Raw genomic sequence first — 19,665 nt, forward strand, 5'->3', positions numbered from 1 at the left:
AGTAGGGAAGGAGATGGTACTTAACCTAGGTCACCTGGCTACCCCAGCACCCACAGCAAGCTACAGAGCCTGGCCTCCTCCCCACCCAACACTAACGCAAACCCTTCCAACTAGGTGTCGGAAAAGGCCTGATGGAAACCTTGCACTTTGACCTCAAACTGCCAGAAACAAGATAAGAATCTCATGGCCGGACAAACCATAGAGCAGGAATCAGGAACCTCATCTTAAATAAGACCAGATAGAGATGGCAGAGATATCCCATTACCAAGCAAGGTCCCTAGGACAAGCCTGTAACAGTCTTCAGGAGAAATTTCAAACAAAGACCTGCACACACGCACACGGAAGCAGCTCCCTGGAACAGAACAGGATTTTACTGTTTGGATGGCTTTGGAGACAGACTCTTGCTGTATGGTCCCGGCTGGCCCAAACTCTCCATCCTTCTGCCACAGCCTGCTGATTGGATTACAGTGCTGGGTTATCCTGCCCAGCCCCCACACTGTTTCTTTGTATCTAATTTGTTGTTACTTCTCTTTCGGGGCTTTGTTTTCCCTAGGGAAAGCTGCACAGTAAAGCCAGTCTAGTTCCGACACACCATGTTTATATTTTTTGATCACACTTCCAGGCATTAAGTTTTGCTGGGAATGTTTGTAGCGTGTCTGTTTAGAGGAGCTTGACGGGCGCCATCCTATGCACTGCTGAAGTGAATGAAATTCTTGCTATCTATTTTTGAGGATCTCAGTAGGAACAAAGAAAGAAAATCTAAATGTCCAAGTAGACTTGTGTTCTGCAAATATCAAAATCATGTTCCGTATGTGTGTTTTATGCAGTCAGGCAGTGTTTCCTTAGAGTACGGAATTAAGTACACAGAGAGTAACTCTTTGTTTAGCACATTTGGGGTAAAGATAAAATCAGAAATACTATGGATGCCAAACCATCACAGCAGAACGGCAGGAGTCAAAGGGATAGAAAACACTGCCTTTAGGAAAACAATGAAGTGTCTGGAATACACCATGTCCTACTATCTTAACTCATTGTCTTACGATTTCTGTTCAGAAAATAAAAATCGGAATATAATCAACATGAAGAACACAACCTGTCCTGGTTGTCTCTGCCTCTCAAGGGCCCAGCTGTGTCACTTAGAACATTGTTTAATCCTGAAATGGTACAGCCATAAACCTATACAGAACCACTAATGACACACTAAAACCGTGCTCTCTTTAAAGACAGTATGGTAAAAGCACCTGCAAGCCCCAGTTCTAATTACTGTTTTCATATACCTTCTAGCCAACATAACAGCACCCAAAGACCAGCAGGATGGCTTGGTGAGTAAAGGTGCTTGCCACCAAGCCTGATGCTCTGAGCTTCATCCCTGAGACCCACATGATAGAAAAAGAGAACTGACTCTTAGAAGCCGTTCTCTATCTCCACACGCATACCGTGGGTGCATGTACACCCCACATACGATAAGTAAGTAAATGTTCCAAAAGAACAAGCAAATACAAACAGCCACAATAAGGAAACAAAATTAAGACGGGAACTAGAAGCCAAACATGACCATTACTTGCCAGCAATACAATGGCCTGCCTGCAGAGGGGGCTGGGAGATGGCCCAATCAGTAAGGAGCCTGCCTTGCTTACAAGCAACTGAACCTGAGTTTAGAGCATCCACACACAGCATCCAACTCATGTATCCAGAACCTCCGTGCTAGGAAGGCATTCAAGGTGCGAGGGAGGGAGGGGGAGAGGGAGGGTTCGTCTTCAGGCATCAAACAAATGCAGCTGCATACAAAAATAACTTACACATCTCAACGTGTTACTCTTTATGATTGATTCGTATTTCAGGTTACACATTTGTATGTGGGACTGTGCATGTGTGTATGCAGATGCTCACAGAGTCCAGAAAAGGGAAAAGGATTCCCTCAAGCTGGACTTACAGACATTGTGAACTGCCTAACACGAGTACTGGGAACCGAACTCACACCCTTGGAAAGAGCAGTACACACTCTCAGCTGCTCCAGCCCCAAGAGCATGCTTATGTGGCTAGCAAGAACTAATTAAAAAGCTTAATTTTAAAGATAAATCCAGAGCTGAAGAGATGGCTCAGTGGTTAAGAGCACTGACTGCTCCACTGATTGAACTCCAGAGGTCCTGAGTTCAAATCCCAGCAACCACATGGTGGCTCACAACCATCTATAATGGGATCTGATGCCCTCTTCTGGTCTGAAAATAGTGACAGTGGACTCACAAAAATAAATCTTTAAAATAAATCCACACACAATAAGACATAAAACTGCTAAAAATAAATCTAGCCAAAAAAAAAAAAAAAAAAAGCATGTGGAAGAATTTAAAGACGATAAACCTCACTGGACATGACTAAACGAAGGCCAACACTATACTGCCTTCGCACACAGGGGTTGAAGGCTCATTTCTTGCCTGTGAATATCAAATGACATGTAAAAATCTTAAATTAGCCTAGAAATTTGAGTATCTCAAATCAAGGCTTCTTATAGGTTTTTATAATTATCTAACTGATTCTAAAATTTACAGTATAAAGGAAGAGCCAAATCATTCAAAAAGAAAGAAAAGAAAGAAAGAAAAAGAAAGGAAGGAAGGAAGGAAGGAAGGAAGGAAGGAAAGAAAAAGAAAACATCAAACCCACTAGAGAAAACTGTTCAACACAACAATGGGATTCAAATCGCACCCCGGAAGCAGAGACAGATGAACACATCAATGAAGAAAATGAAGACCAGATGTTCCTAAGCATGGGCAGGCATGGTGGCTCACACCTATAATCCCAGCACTCTGGAGGCTGAGGCAGAAAACAGACAGTTCTGAGCTATCTGGTAAAATCCTGTCTCCAGAACAATATTCCCAAGCATAAGCATGACCCCGGTGTGACAGAAGAGGAGTGTCAGATGGGAATGCGCGTGTTGATCACTGGGGCAACTGGCTCAGACTTGGAAATCAACTAGCTATCCTTCATACATATTCAAACCTTAACTCAGAAAATACACAATTCCTTATGAGCTCTTTGGAAGGGGAGTGCACTTTTAAAAATAGAAAGATTACAAGCTGAAAAGACATTGAAATGTTTCACTCTATCAAAATTTAAAATTTCTAGATGACAAAAATAAAATCGGTTTAAAAATGTCACAGTGCGCCAGGAATGTAGCTCAGTGGTAAGTACGCACTAACACCACAAAAATAAATAAATAATCACAAAAATAGGAACAATAGCTGTAACAAATCAGTACACGATACCTAGTGTCCCCATAACACCAAAACTTAACACAAATGTAATTTTAAAAACGGCAAAAAACATCAACAGCCAACAAATGATTCTCAGCTTTACTGGTAATCAGAGAAGTCAAAGTCTAAAAGCCGGGTAACTTTACATTCACTGAACTTCGGCTAACCGAGGGAAGACAGAACCTCGCTGGAGGTGCTGGTGGGCGGAGGTCCACACGGACTCCTGAAAAGACAGCAGCACAGCGGCCACCCAATCAGAGCAGCTCAGACCCCTGCGGGGAGATGGGCATGCGCATAAGGAGATGTTCGCTACACTGTTATGTATAATAGAAAAACCGGGAAATATCCGTGTGGCTAAAATGTTAGCTGGACGTAATGACCTATGTCTGGAATCCTTGCACAAGGAAGCTGAGGCAAGAGGAGTCTACAAAAGGAGACTAAGTTTTATAGCATACTAGACTCGGCTTAGACCTGCATACGTTAGCAGTGATACATACTAAAGACAACACTGAGGAAGTTAAAGCTGAAATGTAACACTATAAACCTAGGCAGAAAATATCCACCACCGGAAGGAAGTTAGGAAGGAGGGAGCGAGAGAGAGGAGGGAAGGAAGGGGAGAGAGGGAGGAAGGAAGGAGGGGCTGAGATGCAGCCTGAAAGGTGTCCATCACAGACAGCTGTTATCTGAGAACCTCACTTCGGGTGATGGCAGAGCAAGCAGATACACTTACAGCAACTAAAACCTTCCAAGGCCCGTGTCACTGCGGGCCAGCGCTGGCCAGACTTCCTTACCCAGCACCTGAAGGTCTGTTTACTCTGACATGAAGATGAAAGGTTACTGTGCCTTTGTGGGTGGTGTCCTGGAGCTTTACTATATTTTCCTTTGCATTTTATTGACCAAGCCAAAATATTAAGGCTATATTTAACTTCATTTAATAAAAGAATAAAAAAAAACTGACCAGGAGTGGGGGCACACAGCATTAATCTCAGCAGACAGGGAAGCAGAGGCAGGTAAAGCTATGGGAGTTAGAGGCCAGCCTGGTCTACATGAAGAGTTCACGGCCAGCCAGGGCTACACAGTAACATCCATCTCAATAAAGAACAGCAACAAAGCTGCCTCAGGGCCTCTGAAGACAAGTTCTCCTCCAGAACTCACCTAGTCTGATGCAGTGAGCACAGGCAGCACGTCCCACCCTTCCCCCACCCCACCCCTGACATTCCCTGTTCACTGCCCTCTCCACTGCCCTGCTCAACACGCTCTCCTCAGCTCCAAACGCTCTCCTCAGCTCCAAACATCTCCAGCAACCTCAAAACAAAAACAGGCAGGAAAAGAATAAACTTCCTCCAAACGGTGAGGCTTACAACACAGCGCCTTCAACAGACAGACACAGTGAGGCCTGGACACATCTACTGATAGTCTGGAGAGGTGTATTGCCAGTATACTCCCAGTAGGCAGGCCCTTGTGGAAGTCCTTGGGGTCCTGTAAGCATTCCTGATGTGCAAAATGAGCTTCTCTAGGAGGACAATCCAGTCAGTCACATGACTCTTCTCCAGACTTCAATCCTGTCTCCTGTCAGGCTGCAAGGAGCTCAGCTTCCACCTCTTTACATGGGATCACAGTCTTGCTTCAGTCCTTAATACCCTCTGTCCCTCCCTCTTTCCCTCTGTCCCTCCCTCCCTCCCTCTGTTGCTCATTTGCTCTCCCTTCTCTCCCCCTTCTCTCTCACTTCTTCTCCCCCTCCCTCCCTCTCCCTCTCCTCTCTCTTTCCTCTCTCCCCATCCCCTCTCTCTCTCAGCTCTCCCCCTCCCGCCCCCCTCCCTGTGCTATGGGACATGGGTCTGGTGCCAGCTAGGTAAGTTCCAGATCCATCTCTCCTGAAGCCTCTTCAGCACAAACATCCTCAAGCTGGTCTTGTAAATGAGACCTCTGCAAACAGAAAACCTCTCAGCACAGAAGCAAGCAGTGGACGAGTGAGTGGTCCAGGAAGGCCTGCGCCTACCACAACAGCTACCCATCTGCCCTTGCACCTTCAGCTGTGTTTCTGGCAAGGCTCTCCCATAAGAACTGCAGCCAACAGGATCGCCTTGGTGGCTGGAGAGATAGCCCAGTGGTTAAGAGCACACGCCACTCTCGCAGAGGACTGCGTCTCTCAGCACCCATCTCAAGTGGCTCAGAACCCCCTATAAATCCAGGGTCTTGCCCTCTTCTGGACTGTGCAGGGATCTGAACTCATAAGTGCACAAACCCACACGCACACGCATGCACACCGTGTACACATATAAATTACAAAATAAAAAGATGAGGGCAGAAAGCTGGCTCAGTAGTTGAGAGCATGTCCCCTCTTCTGGTGAGCCTGGGTTCAATTCCCAGTACCACGTTGTGGCTGAAAACCAACTCCAGTCCCAGAGGACCCAATGCCTTCTCCTGGTCTCGGAGGGCATTGTAACACATGGTGCACAGATGCATGCAGGCAAAACACTCATACGCATGAAAATAAATAAGTGAAACTTTAAACAGATAAAATGAATTTTGAACATCCCCATCCTTTGGCCCGCCCCACACCCCATTCTCGGACGTCTTTATTCTCTTCTAACTGTTGTCCCTGCTGAGGCTCCCACAGCCCCAGTCTGAGAGCTTGCCTGCCTTTCCACAGTGACTCTTGCTAATAGCAGGCTTCGGGTCCTTCTGTGAATGAGGGCAGCTGAGTGGGGAAGCCCGCCGGGCGCCTGCTGCTGGGCTCCAGCAAAGCCAAGGGACACCATCCTAGATGTCAGGCTTACCAAGGTTAAAAATCTAATCTCTTCTTTGAAAAAGAGAACGGGAAAGCCCAATCTGTCAACTCAGCATGGAACGACACTACTCCTGAGGAAGTCCAGTGGCCAATCCCTGTACAGATGTCAGAGGTCTAAGCCTCCACAGAAGGAAGCCCGGCTTCCATTATTACTAGATTTGGAGGCAGGACTTTTATGAACATAGTGAGCCCCCAGAGGTTGCGAGGGCAGGTCCTAATCAGTCAGCACGTTGACCTGATAGGAAGGAACAGCAGTTCCCTTTCACTCACACATACTCACACAGAGCAAAGGTAACAAGAAGGCACAGTGGGGAGAAAGGCAGCCTGTCCGGAAGTCCAGAAAAGGATGCTTCACCAGGCACCACCTTGACCTTGGACTCTGGACCTGCAGGACTGGGTTTCGGTTCTGTTGACTAAGTCCCCTTGTCTGCTATTTACCAGGTACCCTTATCAGACAACGCTCCACTGTATGAACTTAAAACCAGAACACAGGAGCACAGCAGCCCACACACACATTCCCAGGTACACTCCACATGTGACACCCAAGGAAAGCCAGAGCTGCTGCTTTCCCGCAGGCACCGAGCCAGAGACTGTGGAATCTGGAGTGCACTGTCTAGTGATCTGATGCTCACACTAATCACAGAAAGGCTTTGGCCTTGACCTAAATACATTGTAACCAAGCTCCCCTTCCGAGCTGAGTCCTAGGACCTCAGCAGCAACATCTGTGTTTACTCCTCTTTCCCTTGGACAAACTGTTTCTAGGATCCAAACCAGAGACGTCTACCTCTGAAGTCCAGCTAGAGAGGCCCATGGGTTATAAAGAACAGGTAGGATGAGTTCATGCCCAATATTTGACATCTAAGTGCACCACCCTTGGCTGCTGAAAAGTTAAAGAAACAGAACAGGGTAACCATAGACCTCTTGTTGTTACAAGCAAACAAACAAACAAAGTTTCAACAGTGACTGGCGCCGTGCGACCGACGCTCAGGCAGGCCACGAAGCTGTGCTTCTTACAATTACTGATCAGCCTCCAGGAACCAGAGACACTGTTCCAGACAGCTGGGACACTTAGAAAATAATGGAAGGCCCTGCCAGCCTCCCCGTGAAACTAGAAAGCCAATGACAAAGAAGGCAGTCTGAAGGGATGGAGGACAAGCGTGCTACTAATGAGGTCCTGGTGACAGCCACCTCCCAGAGCAACATTCAGCCCTTCCCAGGAAGTGGGTGATGGTCTAAAAGAAGACACTAAAAACATATGACAGCTTGACACACAGAACTAGGATGCTTTAAATGCTGAGACGTACAAGCCTTTAAGAACCCGAGGAGAGCTCTACTTACATGACGGAATAATGAACTGTGGCTCAGTGTTGCCTGCGTAGCCGAGCTTGGTGTACCTAAAAGCACAAAGTCATCAACACAGATTTAACAGCAATGCTCCAGACCACACCCACTCGTGCCTTTCATTATGGCACTCCCTGACGTAAAGAGACAGCGAAACGAACTGTGCTCCATGAGAACCATTTGAAAGTAGCTGCAATGCTTACAACATTGCCTTGTGCTGCAGGACAGAAGCATGACTGCCTGTGCCTCCGACCCCTGCCTCTCGAAGAGCTGTCACACTCTTCTGACCTTCACAGGAACACAAAGAGGACACAGTTGTCCCAGTTTTGCAGATAGGAGAACTGGGGCACTGAGAAGTTACACCCAGACTAAAGAGCTGGTGAAATTCAGAAAAGAGCCCACGCCTGAGTTGCGGCTAACTCCAGAACGGGCTCTATGCAAAGGACTTACTTCCTCACTTCCTAAACTTTCGGATTGACTACGTCATCTTCTTAAAATGCCGTGGCATATGTCTAGACACAGCTCCTGCCGTCTCCTGAGGATCATCTGACATGAGATCTCTTCCCCATCTCCATACAGGAGAAAGAAGCCCACTTTCTGTCAAGACATTCTGGTGGATTCCAACGCCTTTACGAAGACACTGCCAGAACGCCACTTTCTGTTCCAAAAGCCTTCGCTATCCTCCTGAATATAGGGGGGCGGGGGGTAAAACACCACCCAGACCATCTGCTGGAAGGGCAGGGAAGAGCGGTCACAGGAGCTTGAGGAGGCTGAGGGCCAGTGCCCCATCCCAGCTGATCCCAGCGGATCCCCGCACTCGGGGCAGCCGGCCTTTGCTTATAGTGGGCAAAACACTTCCCGGGACTAGAAAAGAACAATAAACACACTCTAACTTACAGATCATTTCAATATATTTAATATTAAATGCTTCCACTTGATATTTCTAAATCTTCTTAATTTTATGTTTAAAAAAAAACTTTACCACATGCTGGCTTTGGTATTTTTGAAAACATAACTGGTAAGACACACAAGCTGGCTACCCTTATATCACACCAATTGTTCACCATCCACAGGGTGTGAGTTCTTCAGACCACGGGAGAGGGCAAGGCCAGAACCCGACACACCTAGGCCCAACAGGAAAAGGCCCATCTGAAGCCCCTTCAGATCTGGGCACAGGAATTAATAACCAAGCGGATCCACAGTCTCCCATGTCAGGGATCACAGACCCATGGCAGAGTAAGTTTCTAAGTCACCCGGAGCCTTTAGAGAATGAAGGCAACACAGACTGAACTTGAGACTCCAAGATAGCACTGTATGGTGGCTCAGGCTACAATTCGCACAGCAGGGAAGCTGAGGCAGGAACAGCAAGTTCAAGGCCCCAGCGAGAGATAGCCAGCTCATCCCGACATAACCTGATACCATTCTTGAGGCATGCCCAAGGCTAAAATGCTTAGTGAGCCAATAAGTAAGCCAGGTGTCCCTAAATCATCAGGTCTAATCATGTTTTTAATAACCCAACTTACTCACTCATGACCTACTCCATAAAACTATGCCCTTGTACTTAAGTCACTTAAACCAACCCACTCTTCCTCACAGTAAGCACATGAGTGGCTGGCATTTATGGCCCTAGCTCTGCTCCCTGGGGCACTACTTGGGCACAGAGCAGAATTTCCTGAGAACCTGCTGAAAGCATTCTTGCCAGACGCTGAGCTACAGAGACCAAGACTGAGGCTTAACATGTGGTGCTGATGGTCCTGAAAAGGAAAAGCGATGAGACCAGAGAGGGTCGGACTCTTACGATCAACTGTTGGACGGGGACAGACCTACCACGTGTAATGGATCTACTACGAGTATGGCAATGTGTGGGCACTTATTAATATTAGGTGGGAAGTAGCATTCATGCTTACTGTATTTTTAAACAAGTATTTCTTGTTATTTGGTAGTGGTGGGTGCCTTTAATCCCAGTACCAGCCTAGTTTACACAGTGCATTCTACCAGCAGCCAGGACTCCATAATGAGAGACCCATCTCCAAAACAAGCAAACCATGTCACTGGGTACCAGAGGGTCTGAATTCAAGTCCTACCCGTTATTTGCCGAATCTGAGAAAAATACTTTACCTCTCTGTATGAGCCATCCCTCCCCTACCCCAAATTACAGTTGGGACAGTAATACCCTGGAGATAAGATACGTAAACAGGATACAGTGTTGTGCTTGTGCATTTCTTTTGTTATTTTAATATCGTTCTTCTAGATGATAGAAATATATCGAAACTTAAAAATTTGGAAAGTAGCCAGATAAGGTGCACGCACTTGTCATCCCAGCACTGGGAAGGGAAGAGAAGAAAGACTGGGATCTCAAGGGCATCCTCGGCTTCCGTTGCACAGCACAGCAAGTTAGAGGCTAGTCTAGGCTACATGAGACCCTTCAGCAAAAATAGCATTCTCTTTCTTTCATTTTTTAACCTTTATTAGTTCTTTGTGCATTTCCTATCAGGCATCCAACCCCATTCCTCTCCCCTCCCCCTCATAACTGCCCTCTACTCTTGCAACCTCCCCCACAAAAGAAATCTCATTGTGGAAGCTGTGGTATATCCCAGTGTGTCGTGTATCTACCCCCTTGTCCACGCTTCTTTGTTTGCAAGTGCTCACTGCAATGAGGTGCCCTGGGTCCTGCAGATGCTGCGGCTTTAAATGATGGACCAGCCCTTCATGCCCTCAAGCAGTTCGTCAATGGAGTAGACATAGGATGGGCCAAGTCAAAGCGGATGTGGACCTGAGGGGTATCTGAGTTGCTCAGTCCACTGGCTTTCCAGCTCTCACACCCTTTGGACAGCTCACTGGCAACCCCCACGCACACCCTTCGTGAACAGGGCCACGTCTACCCCTGCTGCCCAGGTGAGGCACAGAACCCACTCACCAAATGGCTACAGCAGGACCAGTTCCCTGCTCTCAAGACAACAAAGCAAGGTCTCTCCCCAACAATAGGTGGCAAGAAGTGAGGGTGAGGGAGAGATGTCCTCCCTCACCAGCACCACAGCAGACAAGCTGCAGGGCCTGTTCTGTCATACTCACTCCCTCAGGGCCATCACACCTGCAACTCCCACATTCAGGGCCAGTTCTACTGTGCTGCCCAGGTGAGGTGCAGGGCTCTTCCAAGTGCTGCAGCAGGTGAGGACCAAATGTCCAGCTCTCCTCCTATATGACCCCCATCAGGGTCAACTACCCTGCTCTATGACTGCATCAGGACAGCTCTCCTGCTCTACAACCTCATGAGGACCAGCTCTCCTGCTCTATGACCCCATCAGGACAGCTCTCCTGCACTCAAAACACCAACAGGGTCAACTCTCCTGCACTATGACCCCATGAGGACAGCTCTACTTCTCTATGACCCCATCAGGACACCTATTCTGCTCATGGCGGCATCACGGTCAACTCTCCTGCACATGACCCCATCAAGGTCACCTCTCCTTCTCTACGACCACATCAGGACAGCTCTCCTGTTCTATGACCCCATCAGGGTCAACTCTCCTGCTCATGACCCCATCAGGGTCAGCTCTCCTACTCTATGACCCCATCAGGACAGCTTTCCTGCTCTTCAACCCCATCAGGGTGAACTCTGCTGCTCTACGACCCCATCAGGACCAGCTCTCCTGCTCTACAACCTCATGAGGACAAGCTTTTTCCTGCTCTATGAGCCATCAGGACAGCTCTCCTGCAATACGACCCCATCAAGACAATTCTCCTGCTCTATGACCCCATCAGGGTCAGCTCTCCTGCTCTATGACCCCATCAGGGTCAGCTCTCCTGCTCTACGACCCCATCAAGACAATTCTCCTGCTCTATGACCCATCAGGACAGCTCTCCTGCTCTATGACCCCACCAGGAAAGCTCTCTTGCTCTTACCCATCAGGGTAAGCTCTCCCAGGCTTACACCCTCAGTTCAGCTTATATTCCCCACCTATAAGGACCAGGACTCCTGTTCATGACCCCACCAGGGTCAGCTCTCCTGCTCTATAACTCCATCATGGTCAGTTCTCCTGATCTTTGACAACATCAGGACAGTTCTCCTGCTCTATGACCCCATCAGAGTAAGCTCTCCCAGGATTACACCCTCAGGCCAGCTTATATATTCCCCACCCATAAGGACAAGGTCTCCTGTTCATGATACCATCAGGGTCAGCATTCCTGCTCTATGACCCCATCAGCATCAACTCTCCTGTACATGACTCCATCAGGGTCAGCTCTCCTGCTCTACGACCCCATCAAGACAATTCTCCTGCTCTATGACCCATCAGGACAGCTCTCCTGCTCTATGACCCCACCAGGAAAGCTCTCTTGCTCTTACCCATCAGGGTAAGCTCTCCCAGGCTTACACCCTCAGTTCAGCTTATATTCCCCACCTATAAGGACCAGGACTCCTGTTCATGACCCCACCAGGGTCAGCTCTCCTGCTCTATAACTCCATCATGGTCAGTTCTCCTGATCTTTGACAACATCAGGACAGTTCTCCTGCTCTATGACCCCATCAGAGTAAGCTCTCCCAGGATTACACCCTCAGGCCAGCTTATATATTCCCCACCCATAAGGACAAGGTCTCCTGTTCATGATACCATCAGGGTCAGCATTCCTGCTCTATGACCCCATCAGCATCAACTCTCCTGTACATGACTCCATCAGGGTCAGCTCTCCTGTTCTACGACCCAATCAGGACAGTTCTCCTGCTCATGACCCCATCAAGACAGTTCTCCTGCTGTATGATACCATCAGGGTCAACTCTCCTCCTCTATGACCCCATCACGGTCAGCTCTCCTTCTCTATGACAAGATTAGGGTCAGTACTCATGCTTATAACCCCATCATGACAGCTTTCCTTCTCTAGGACACCATCAGGGTGAACTCACCTGCTCTATGACCCCATCAGGACAGCTCTCCTGCTCTTTGACCTCATCAGGACAGGTCTCCTGCTCTATGACCACATCAGGACACCCCTGCTGCTCCTGGCCCCATCACCGTCAATTCTCCTGCTCATGACCCCATCTGAGGAGAGCTCTCCTGCTCTATGACCCCATCAGGACCAGCTCTCCTGCTCTATGACCCCCATCATGACAGCTCTCTGCTCTATGACCCATCAGGACCAGCTCTCCTGCTCTTTGACCCCATCAGGACCAGCTCTCCTGCTCTATGACCCCATCAGGGTCAGCTCTCCTGCTCTATTACCCCATCAGGACCAGCTCTCCCAGGCTCACACCCTCAGGCCAGCTTATCTATCACCACCCATCAGGACCAGCTCTCCCACACTGCCAGGCAGGAGCCACTTTCCCAAGTCCTGCAGCTGAGAATGTTTTTCTTATTTTTTTAATATACTTTGCCCCAAGTCACAGTGGTCCCTCTTTAAACCACACCCAGGTAAGGATGAAAATAAATGACCGTTAATGGTGACTCTAGTAGACACCATACACCCTTAAATATCTCATTTCCCTGCCTCAGTCATCTTCCCTGAACCCTAATAGGTGCCTACAGCAGGAGGTCAGACTACAGAAATAGGCAGGAACCCTTATGACCCATGCTCCAAACTCCAACCAAACCTGTTGATGGCCTTCAGAGTATCTGGAGTAACATTCTGAAACCCTTTTCCCACATTAGCTCCTGTAGCATTGAGCAGTGACTTTCATGCCTGAGGGAACTACCACAATGATGTATTATATTCTTGCATGCCAAACTGTGAGGCTCTTCTCTCCCTCCACGGAGTACTGGAGCCATGAGGGTTAGAGGCAGTCCACTGGCAAAGACATAGAGTATAACTATATCACAGTAATTAAATGACTTTCAGGTTTCCTGTACTGTTCTTCATAAAGTATCAAATACCTGTGACTTCTGTTGAATAATCACAGTGTAATGAATATCTAACACAAATTTTCAAATTCAAAATTTTAATAAATCCTCCATTAATATAAGCTCCCACCAAATTCTCTGAGAACCTATGAATTAAAACTGTAAAAGTAATCTATAAGGTGCTTATTTTCAAATACTTTCCAGAATGTGCCTCCAAAAAAAAAATAAATAGATAGATAGATAGATAGATAGATAGATAGATAGATAGATAGATTTTTTTTCAACAAATAAAGCCCCATCCTTAAATCTGGACAGCATTCAAGCTCCCATTCCCAAACCAAGCTTCCATGGAATCAGCTTCCTGACTAGAGTCTATTAGCTCATGCCATTGTCACCAAAGATACTGAGGTGGGGAGGGAAACAACACGAGGTCTTCAGAACGGCCCTATCTGTCTGCCTACTGAACCATGACTTCAAATTGAGGTTTGCATGGCTACCTGACATGTTCTATCTCATAAGCAAGTTTAAGATCACCTGAGCAGACACATGAAAAGAATCAGCAGCCCATGACAAACACCTATCACCCACGTCCCCAGGCCCACAAGACTCAGGAAGAGCCTGGCACCCATATTTTAACATCCTACTCCCTTTGCCCCAAGGCAAAGGTCAGCCAGGGTAGAACAGTTCCCAGACCCGAATCACACACAATCAACTCTCCATGTATCCAACACAAGGTCCCTGGCCTCACGGTCACATTCTAACAAAATAACTCCGTGCTCACCCCAATCACCAAATACAATATCTATACGGTGAAGCTTAGTGCTAACCAGAAGTCCAGATGAGAGGACCCAGCTGCAATGACTACAGCATACTGCTTAGGCACTCCATGAAAAAAATGTCATTTCGATTTAAAATATTACACAATTTACACGTAGAAAATAAACTAGGCACAACTAGCAAATGAAAAGGAAATAAGCTTATTACAGAAGCATTTAATCCTTATAAGGTGTGATGCTTTGAATAAAAAGAACCGCACAGGCCCACAGGAAGAAGCACTATTGGGAGGTGTGTCTGTGTTGGAGTAGGTGTGGCCTTGTTTTAGGAAGTACACCACTAGGGGGTGGGCCCAAGCATCCACTATGGCAGTCTCTCCCTGCTGCCTGTGGATACAAATAAAAAACTCTCAGCTCCTCCAGCACCATGTCTGCCAGCATGCCACCATGCTCCCCTCACGATGACAATGGACTAAACCTCTGAGACTGTAAGCCAGCCCCAATGAAATGTTTGCCTTTATAAGAGTTGCTGTGGTCACAGTGTCTCTTCACAGCAGTAACACCCTAAAACGGCATGGTACTGGGAATGGAGTACTGCTGTGATAGGCCTGACAATGCTTGTGCTTGGAGGAATGTGGACTTTGGGACTTTGGGTTAGAAAAACGCTTTGAGTGGAGCTTAACAGGCCATACGCTTAGGAACAAAGAAGACAGAGGTGTTTTGGGTGGTTTGAACTTGGGGGGCCCGGATCAAGAGGTTACAGAGGAGAACATTAATACATGGCCTACAGATCATTCTTACAATATTCTGGCAAAGAATGTGGCAGCTTCTTGTCCTTCTCCAACAAGTCCACCTGAGGCTAAATTGAAGGGTTGTGGATTCACTGTGCTGTAGAGCAAATTTCAAAATAGCCCAGCATTGGCTGTGTCGTGTGGTTGTTAGTTTTGACCCTGATGAAGATACACAATGAAAAGGAGCAAACTGAACAGGAACAAAGCAAAATGCACAGCTTAGGGAGAACGGGGCACCGGAAAGTAGACTGAGGCTAAGTCCTGTGTTCACAGAGATGAACAGACTAAAGAAAACCCTGATGTTAAATGGAATAAAGGAAGCAATGACCTCAGGGCAAGACCTGACCCAGTTAAGATTCCAACTTGTGAGAAGAAATTAAAGAAAAGCTTAGGACGCGGGTGTAGTGGTGCACACCTGTAATTCCAGCGGCAGATGCAGGCAAATCTCTGAGTTTGAGGCCAGCCTGGTCTAGAGACTGACTTTTAGGACAGCCAGGCTTAAGCAGTGAAGGAAACCATCAAAAAACAAAAGCTGGTGAGCCCTTCCATTGAAAGGGGAGCTCATGGTGCAGCCCCAGCAAACAGAACTTGGACGATTCAGCCACGTGGATCTGGTTTTAGAGTCAAAGTTACAAGAAAGGGGTTAAAAATCTCTCTCCATGGTTAAGGAAACCTACTATGACCAGGTATGTGTCAGGGGTATCCCTGCATGGAGGCCTGGATAGGCCACTGTGTTAAACTGAAAATTAAGCCTGGATTGCCTTGGAGACCCCAAAATGTTAGCGATGCCAGAGCCATGGGCTATCTCTTGAGGAGAGCCGCTAACAGGGTGTGGAACCAGCCCAAGAGAAAGACGTTTGTTCAATAAAACTGAAAGGAGTTGGAGATCTGAAGAACATCTTGACAGATAGATATGAGATGCAAAGTCTGGAGTTTGCCCGGCTGGTTTTCAATCTTCCTACTGAACAGTATTTCCTCTTTCCTTTCTTTTGGAATATTAATGTACACCCTGTGCCACTATATGTTGGAAGCATGGCATCTGCTTTTTTATTTTGATTTTACAGAGAGTTAGTTAAGAGATTGCCTGAATTTCAAAAGTTTGAGACTTGTTATAGACTATAAGGACTTTTTTTTTTTTTTTGGTTCTTTTTTTTCGGAGCTGGGGACTGAACCCAGGGCCTTGCGCTTCCTAGGCAAGCGCTCTACCACTGAGCTAAATCCCCAACCCGAATATAAGGACTTTTAAAGTTAGAATAAACGCATTTTTGCATTGTGATATCTATAAGCCTATGGGGACCAGAGAGTGGAATGTAATAGCCCCATCAGCCCACATGGAGAGGCACTAGCAGAAGGTGTGGCCTTGTTGGAGGAAGTGCATCACTAGGGGTGGCCTTTGAGGTCTCAGCTGCTCAAGCCACACCCAGTATGTCAGTTACTCCCTGCTGCCTGCAAATCCAGATGCGGGGCTCTCAGACACCTCTGCCGGCACGCTGCCGTGCGTCCCACTGTGATGATGATAGTGTGGTAATAACAAACAGCCCCAGTTACATGCTTTCCTTCATAAGAGTAACCGTGGTCATGACGTCTCTTCACAGCAATAAAGCTCTAAGACGTGAGACAACCAGGGCTAAGAATCTCTCAAACTCTGACTTTCTCAACCTAAAGAAGTCTAGAGACTTCTCTGCCGAACCCAAAACACTTTTTAGGATTTATTTATGCTTATTAAACATGTACACCACGTGCACACAGTTCCTATGGAGGCCAGAAAAGGGCGTCAAATCCCATGGAACTAAAGTTACAGACCATGTGGATGCAGGAAACCAAACCTGAGACCTCCAGCCTCGGAGGCATCCCTACAAAAATAATTTGTAAGTGATTATTATATAATGTGTTCTATAGTTACATTATATTTTATAATAACTATGGAATTATAATTATATAATCATATTCTTATATTCTACAATAAAATTATAGAATATATTACATATGCTATTATATGCTATATGGTATATTTTATGTATATTATATTTTATTATTATATATTATAGAATTATAGAATACTTGAGAAAATTAAGTAACAAACAAAAAGCAACAAGGAATTCAATAAGATGACAGCCTGTAAATAGGCAAAATTCACCAAGAACAACTGCTGAGTGAAAAGATCTCACTCGGAATGCCAGCCTTAGTCTGAAACTGCAGGTGTGAAGACCTCCCATGCTCGCAAGTGGGTACTGACACATCCTAATACAGGAAGACGGTATTTTTCAAATAAACATCCAATGTCACTGAATCCATCTGGAAATGTATTGCAAACCACTCAAGTGTGGCTAATACTGAGGGCGGGGGTCAGTTCAGCAGCAGTGGTGACCAGGAGCTGAAGATCAATCGTGAGGGACAACTTCACATACTCTATCAAAATGTTAGTGTGTAGAGCCTGTTACACATCCAGTAAGTGCCCAGAAACCTGACATTATAAGAGACACGCACACACACACACACACACACACACACACACACACACACACACACACACACAGAGGTTTACTGCAGTACTATAACAACAACAAGACAATAAGCAGGGCGTACTAAATATGTTACATCCATTCAGTAAGATGGTGACCCACAGTATAAACAGATGCCTAGTATAATTGACATAACTGTACTCAGTACATGGTTGTGACATGAGGCAGCTTCACAGCACCACAAAACAGGTAAACTGAGGTCAAGGCTCAGCGCCAGTCACGTGACTAAAGGGAAATAACTCGTCCTCTATCCTCACTCTGTCATCTGAAGCCACTATCTTACACTTACCGTTTTGGAACTATTTCCTAATTCAAAAAGCACACATGGCATCCTCATTGATGTCACCTCTGCCACTAAACAGTGTTTGTTATATACTTTCTTCCCTGACTTAAGCACAGTCCCCAACAGAATTCAGTGTCTGCAAACCAACCTTTATGAACTCTTTGCACACACATCTGCTTACTTACACTGACTTCCTCCCTGCTGCTGATCTTGACTTATACAGTCATGAGTCACTTAGCAGAGATGCATCCTAAGAATGCACTATCAGGGGACTTTGTCACGTGTGTGACTATCACAGACTATACTTACACAAACCCGTCATAAAGGTGACCATCACTGCCCATGCTGACATGAGGCCTAGAACAACCAGCACCCATGCAGTGCATGAAGCATGCATTCTCTGAACTATAACAACTTACATGGGCTGGGCGGGCTTAGCCACATCTTTTCCCTACAAAGCCTTCATCATGTTTCTACTCTGAAAGTTCCCCACATAATGGATTCTGCATTTTATCTCTGGTGTAGGATACATTTTGAATCTCACAGGAAGAACTGTGCTAACCAGGTTTCCCCAAACATGTTAGAAGCATGTACGACCATCAGCTTTCCCTGGACAGAAGGGCCATGCTTATAAGCAGCACTCAAATGGCCAAGGCAGGAATACTGACTTGGGTTTGAGGCCAGCAGGGTTAACCAGGAACTCCAGACCAGACTTGCAGTGAGTCCTTGACTCAGAAAAGGGGGGCAGGGTGGAAGAAGAAAGAGAAACAAAGGGAGAAAGAAACTAGTTAGTTTTTGCATTAAAAGCCCTGGCTTCTGTTTGAATACCTCCATTGAAAAGCCAGCAGGAAAGCCAGACAGACATCATTCTCAGAATCACAAGCTAGCTTATCTATGCTCACTCAGTATGACCTTCTGCACCCTTGACCTGAGAAAACCCACCTGGAAATCCGGAAAGGCAGAAGGGGGAAGAAGGTAAGGATGGCACATACTCGACAGCTTCAGAACGCAATGCCAATGTTACGCCTCTGCCTTCTGGAGAAGGTGCCCTCCAGGTTCGAAATCAAAATCAAAGGTCTTCGCTGAGGGGGCTGAGTGTGGTGGCCCTCGCCTTTAGTGCTGGCACTCAGACAGCAGAGACAGGCCAGACTGGTCTGCACAGTGAGGTCTAAGCTAGCAAGGTCTACATGATGAGACCATGTCTCGAAAAGGAGAAAAGTATCCCCTGGGGTCTGACCGCTCTCCTACACCCAACTCTGCTTTCTATTCTAGTGTCTCCATCCCCCATAACTGCAGTGTATCCTTATCTGCCCCATACATTTTAAACAGACTCTCCCTCTTCCTCGGAAATGCCACTATCTCTCCATAGCACATGGAGACTTAATTCTGCTAAGTCAGGAGAATTAGCTGCCTGAACATATTTCTGTATAATCAAAATTCCTCCTACAACCATGTGTCTGGAGCAGAAGGTGACAACGTAAGCTCAATTAGTTTGTGTTCCAAAGTGGAAATGTTACATCTTAAAACTGTTTCTCATCTTGATACGATGCTCTCCAACTGTACCCTGAAGAAGGCTCTTTTGAGTGAGCGCCTTGTAAAGTCTTGTTGCAGTCCTAAGTTTCAACCAGAACTGCTCTAATCCCCCCAAGATTTCACATGAAACTGTTACCTCATTTTCATAATATAGTTTCAAATAACACCTAATGCTCACACTGTACTGAAAATACACAACCAGTTTTTAAGATGTTCCTTAGGCTGGAGAGATGGCTCAGTGGTTAAGAGCACTGACTGCTCTTCCAGAGGTCCTGAGTTCAAATCCCAGCAACCACATGGTGGCTCACAACCCTCTGTAATGAGATCTGATGCCCTCTTCTGGTGTGTCTGAGGACAGCTACAGTGTGTACTTATACATGATAGATAAATCTTAAAAGAGAAACATATTAAGATGTTCCTTAGGTTGTCTATTTATGGAACAAAGAGTTACTATATGTTCAAATGTATTATTAACTTTACCTAAATGTATTTGCTTTTTTTTTTTTTTAAGACAAAGACCCTGTCTTAAAAGACCCTGTCACTATGTAGCCC

At 46.4% G+C, this 19,665-nt stretch overlaps 1 protein-coding gene across 6 annotated transcripts in view; it reads right to left on the bottom strand.

Annotated features, from left to right (window-relative positions):
- Actr3b (actin related protein 3B) overlaps nucleotides 1-19,665 on the bottom strand; it is a 95,322-nt gene that overhangs the window by 48,706 nt on the left and 26,951 nt on the right. For 2 of the 6 annotated variants that reach the window (XM_087657938.1, NM_001191860.1), the window contains exon 2: nucleotides 7,378-7,433. The exons of 2 other annotated variants lie outside the window; for them this stretch is intronic. In XM_087657938.1, coding sequence (XP_087514064.1) covers nucleotides 7,378-7,433 — 56 coding nt within the window. Of the gene's footprint in view, nucleotides 1-7,377; nucleotides 7,434-18,522; nucleotides 18,920-19,665 lie in introns of those variants that run through there. 2 more of the 6 variants (XM_087657936.1, XM_087657937.1) reach the window with 2 other exon arrangements.

This window comes from Rattus norvegicus, chromosome 4 (assembly GCF_021556685.1).
Source record: "Rattus norvegicus strain SHRSP/BbbUtx chromosome 4, alternate assembly SHRSP_T2T, whole genome shotgun sequence".
Lineage (NCBI taxonomy): Eukaryota > Metazoa > Chordata > Mammalia > Rodentia > Muridae > Rattus > Rattus norvegicus.